The 4,840-nt window shown below is 37.3% G+C and overlaps 1 protein-coding gene across 4 annotated transcripts; it reads right to left on the reverse strand.

Annotated features, from left to right (window-relative positions):
* Positions 1 to 601: 601 nt before the first annotated feature.
* Positions 602 to 3,965, reverse strand: LOC104805570. 4 transcript variants are annotated; one of them, XM_019201573.1, is made up of 10 exons: positions 3,470 to 3,589; positions 3,083 to 3,178; positions 2,369 to 2,378; positions 2,160 to 2,244; positions 1,857 to 1,978; positions 1,724 to 1,748; positions 1,549 to 1,632; positions 1,437 to 1,466; positions 1,220 to 1,322; positions 602 to 1,064 (listed from the first exon to the last, which is right to left on the reverse strand). In XM_019201573.1, exons 2-10 carry the CDS (start codon positions 3,124 to 3,126, stop codon positions 1,001 to 1,003), a joined length of 567 nt encoding a protein of 188 aa, XP_019057118.1. In that variant the 5' UTR covers positions 3,127 to 3,178; positions 3,470 to 3,589; the 3' UTR covers positions 602 to 1,000. The 4 variants fall into 4 exon arrangements, with proteins under 4 accessions (XP_019057118.1, XP_010528484.1, XP_010528485.1 ...); XM_010530182.2 differs by lacking the exons at positions 2,369 to 2,378; positions 3,470 to 3,589 and adding an exon at positions 3,680 to 3,965; XM_010530183.2 differs by having other exon boundaries at positions 2,160 to 2,378.
* Between the last annotated feature and the right edge of the window lie 875 nt (positions 3,966 to 4,840).

Below are 4,840 nucleotides of genomic sequence, written 5' to 3' on the forward strand. Positions count from 1 at the left end.
AATATATATATATATATATATATATACACACACATACACACATCGATACATTTGGATGAATGTGAATAGTGAATACATTAAAGCATTACAATGCACAAGTTGCGAGGGATGGTTCAGATAATCTAACTCATCATTGTCACATCTTCCATAACAATATGCCGTGTGGGGGCAAATAAAGAAACTATCCAAATCTATATATATATATATATATATATATATTAGGTCCAAATCCGCTCATGGATAGAAGAGACGTAGTTTTGCGTGGAATTAGTTGTGCATACTTTACATTTGTAAATGTTCTAAAAGGCTTTGGACCATAGTTATTATGAAATATAAAAAAAAGGCTTAACCAAATGTCAACGAGCTTTCAATGAAACGGATAGACCAATTCAAATGATTAGTACTCATAATATATCATATTAGAGAAAATCCCCTAAAAAATTCATCAATTAATTAATTTATATCAATTCAACATATAATTCATGTTTAATTTTAACATAATAATAACTCGACTATATTAAACATTCGAATATAAATTTTTAGGTTTGGTTGGTTGCATTTCATGGCACCAAAAAGGAACAAGTTGCGTGTTCATGAGAGATATGCAATGAAAAGAATCTATTTCCACGTATCAACGGATTCTATTCCCCACTCTCCACTCTCCAAGAACAACAAAAGAATACAAACTTTTTTTTTCAAAAGAATCTAACTTTGATCAAATGTGTTGTCCGAATCAAGAATCGAGAATGCACAAATCCGACACGCCCAATTGACGGTGAAGATGAGCTTTCGATTATCGGATACCCGAAGAATCTGAAACCAAAATCTTGAACACCAACAGAGAAGGCAATGAAGTTGCAGAAGAACTCGACAGAAACCAAAGACGTTTTCCAGACCATTCAAAGAACAGGTGATGATGAGAGACAGCCTCTTTAAGGTTCTTGCTCCTTAGTGTCTGAAATTGAACTGAAGAACCCAACTCGTGTAGGTGATGGTACCTTTACGATAGGATTACAAGTCCAAGATACAAAGATGCGCAGAGAAACACCAATGAAATCACCCCCCTGCAGTGAAAATGGCCAAACAGTTTCATTGAGAGTTTACAGATATGAATGAAACACGGAGGAAAGCTATATGCATGTAAGCATGGGAAGTATATCACTACATTCATGTGTATGTATATGTATGGATCCGTCTTATTGCTTAAAAGATGGCTTACCAGATGACACCCCAGCCAACACCGGTACAGCAAGGGCAGATCTCAGCAAATTTCTCAGCATCACTCGTATAGACTCTTCGAGATATCAGATCATCGTAGATATCTACATTCGTTGCGTACACAGAGTTAACCCGTGATTATACAAGTCTTGATCCTTTTTCAAGATAAAGGGTTTATGTAGCACTTAATGTGGGAGATAAACAAACGGAATACATACCATAAACTGAGAATAAGCTATTCATCACACCTGTGATATTCGACAAGAATGTTACCGAGCTTCGATGGAGAAGATGGAACTGCTGGAAGGAAAAGTAGGCTTAGGAACTCACCGATGAACAAAATGACATAACGGAGGATTTTGACTGTCGTTGTCTCTTGTAAAACCCAGATAATGGCAAGGAAAATTATGAATCCTGTTACATTGTAGTTGGAAATCAGATCTTGCAATGAAAAGGATCTGGGTAAAGAAAGAAAATTGGAAAGAGAAATTATAAGAATACTTACCGATACAAAGCCCTCGGAGTGTCCACTGTCAAAACAAAAAATTGGATCTCCTTGTTTTAAGTTATTGTGCCTTAAGGGGAAATACTATCAAAGAGAAATGAAGGGAAATCTCATCATGAAACCTTATTCTTACGTTTTTGGCAATGAAGAGAACAATAAACAGGGCGAGAGCTAGGCAGCCAGCAGCTATTCTTGCTGTCAGGAGATTCGTAGACGCAAGAATCAAAGCCATTCCCCAAAAGGATGAGCCAAGATCTGAAACAAATGCATGAAAAAAGGTTGCAACTTTAGGTTCTGACTTGTTCACGAGAAGACAATCTCGGTGCTTCAACTCATGTGAAGGCTATATCAGTTGACAAAGTGAGTACAGTTTCAAAGAAAGAGGTGATTTCGTATTTTATAGATCGATGTTCCAAAGGAAGGGGATGTGGTTTACAGCCAGCGGGTAAGATCAGCCAATATATGCCACCACGTGTTGTAGTCGACCCCCCTTCATTTGCATTAACCTGCATCCCTTCAACCTGCAGATTCAAGATGATGATGAATTTTTCAACCGTATGCAATGGAAAATGGAGATAATGGACAGTGGGAATTGATGTTTTATCTGATTGTGCAAATGAAGTGACCATTTTGCAGATACATCACCTCACCAAACCTGCAATTTTTGTGCTAAAGAGTTTGACTGAGTGTTATGGACAAGCTTCCTAGAGCATCTAGAGTTCTGATGGCTGCATTGCTCAGAAGGCTAAGTTGCAGTGAGACAGAATGATGAAATAGAAGATTTTCATTTAAGCAACTCTAGCAGAGGAGCAAAGTTTCCGGGTTTATCCTCTTCTTCTCTAACACTTGCACCAGGTAACATACCGTTGCATCATAGCGGTTATTCAAATTCTCATGAAACCCAACCGCAATACAGATCCAGACAACAGAAATCGTGTCTTGACAAGACAAGTACCAAACAGGCATATAATCTGGCTATAGGCAATGTCTCTATGATTTGGGAAAAAACAATCTTAATCTCTACAACATGCAAACTGTAATATCCGGCTTTGCGATCCTTTGATGAACTTCCAAACCCCAAAAGAACAACATAAATACGATGCCAGATTCATTTTAGCAAACCAAATTTATTTTACCTACAGGATGGAGTTTCACAGTCAATCTACTCGAGCCCTAGATGGGATTCCTGAAAATAATTTGTGTTTCTAAGACCAGGTTATGTTCTCATAACGGATCACAGGTTTCAACCACACCACATTTTGTCGAAGTGAACCACAAAGTGTTAGAACTTTCAATCAATCGAAATTGGCTCTGTGTACCCTTTCATGACATGTAGAGTGGAAATCAAAAGCTCCTTACATCTCCACAAGTAAGCTTGCAAGCAATGGCATGGCTTGCTTCATGCAAGAACACGGTTATGAGCTTAAAGGGCGTCAAAAGAAATGTCCTCCATAGCTGTAACCAACATCAGAAATCCAAAAAGAAACACATAAGTATTGCCCGGAAAAAAAAAAAAGAAAGAAGAGAAACTAATCACATCATCTCAGGAAAATGCAAGTTCGTATGTGTTTAATCTGATGCTATGAGAGCTTAACTCCCAGAATTACCACAAGCATTTCGTTTTTAAGTTTTCATCTCTCATGAATTCAGTAGTTCTTAATTCTTATGCAGATAGGTCATAAACATCAATAATAGATACTCCGAGTAAATAGAGACGAAACGTTATGTGGGTAACCATGAAAATACCGAAATTGGTGAGAATTAGATGAAATCACAAGTCATTTGCTACATGAACCCCAGGATCGGATACCCTTTAGACCAGAGTTGACGAAAACTCCTCAGATCTTCCACTGAATCGAAGAAACCAACAAAAGTTCCTATCTTTAATCTTTTTCTTGTCCCCAACATTTTCCCTGGAACCAAAAACGGGTGATTTAGCAAGAAAAGGGAACTGACCACGAGGATGACGAAGGTGAAGACTCCGATGGTGGCGAGGAAGACGACCTGGTCATGGTTGCAGCAACTGCGGAGCTCCCAATTCGGCGTTATCATCTATCTCAGAGAGAGAGAATTCGAATTCTCTCTTCCTTCTTTCTTCCTGGAATCCGGAGGGTATGTTTGGGAGCTGAGAAAGTGGGCGAGAGACGGAGACAAAGGAAGAGGGAAAGTTGAAGAGGGAAAGCAGAAGAATTTGATTGGCTTTTGTCGTTTTGACATTTTTATGATTCTTCCAAGAAAATGGTGAAATGAAATTCGGTGACGGACTTGACCTCTTCATAATCAATAGAAATTGAATTCGTTTTTTTTTTTTCCTACAAAGCAAACACAACTTTGTGATTTTTTTAAATTCTATTGCATATTCAGTCGTAACGAAATTACCCTTTTGTCTTATGGCGTATTGAGAAAATGAGTGTGTGTGTGTGTTATTTTTATAAATATAATAACATCCCATTTGAAAATGTTTCTAGCTTTTTGGGTGTTTTTGTCCAAACTTGGTAAATTGTCGTGTGGATGCCAACTCATATGCACACTCTGATAATGGGCCTATTTGGGCCTTTGTGGAACTATGTGGACAGTAAATGGACCATCCCGGCCCATCTGATCCGCTACTTCCGCACCTCACTTGCCATAATATTTGATCAGAAATTTGAATGATTTTGGTTCTACAATTTTCTATTTGATTTTTGAATCTATCGAGGATGAATGTACGAGTTTTTGATAGGGGTGTAAAACCGGTTGGTTCGGCCCCGCCTAACCCGGCTCATTCCGGTCTAGAAAAATTTTAGTCCAGTCCAGTTCAGCCCATTTTTTAGCGAGCCAAAAATATATCAGTCCAACCCATATCGTCTTAATCCGCGAGCCAAATGAGTCGGCCCGCGAACCAAATATATAGATTTTAAAAATTAAATTTTTATACTAAAAAATATTTAAAAAATATTTAAAATATTTAAAGTATAATAAAAAAAATTTAACAAAAACAAACTAAATATGTAATAAAAATAAAATTTGTATATAAAAATATTTTAAAATATATTAAAATTTTAAAATTTAAAAAAAAAAATATTTTTTTCTGGTCCGCGAACCAGACCAGCTCGTGACGGACTGGCTCGTTTGGTC

The sequence above is a fragment of the Tarenaya hassleriana genome, unplaced genomic scaffold (genome assembly GCF_000463585.1).
Source record: "Tarenaya hassleriana unplaced genomic scaffold, ASM46358v1 Cleome11, whole genome shotgun sequence".
In the NCBI taxonomy this organism is placed as follows: Eukaryota; Viridiplantae; Streptophyta; class Magnoliopsida; order Brassicales; family Cleomaceae; genus Tarenaya; species Tarenaya hassleriana.

Excerpts from the sequence above, each read along its gene's own strand:
- LOC104805570 (XM_010530182.2), bottom strand. The coding sequence starts at position 3,775 with ATGATAACGCCGAATTGGGAGCTCCGCAGTTGCTGCAACCATGACCAG. Across the intron at positions 2,245-3,082 it reads GCAAGCTTACTTGTGGAGAT|GTTGAAGGGATGCAGGTTAA; the intron begins GTAAGGAGCTTT and ends TTGAATCTGCAG. Across the intron at positions 1,979-2,159 it reads GCTGATCTTACCCGCTGGCT|ATCTTGGCTCATCCTTTTGG; the intron begins GTAAACCACATC and ends CATTTGTTTCAG.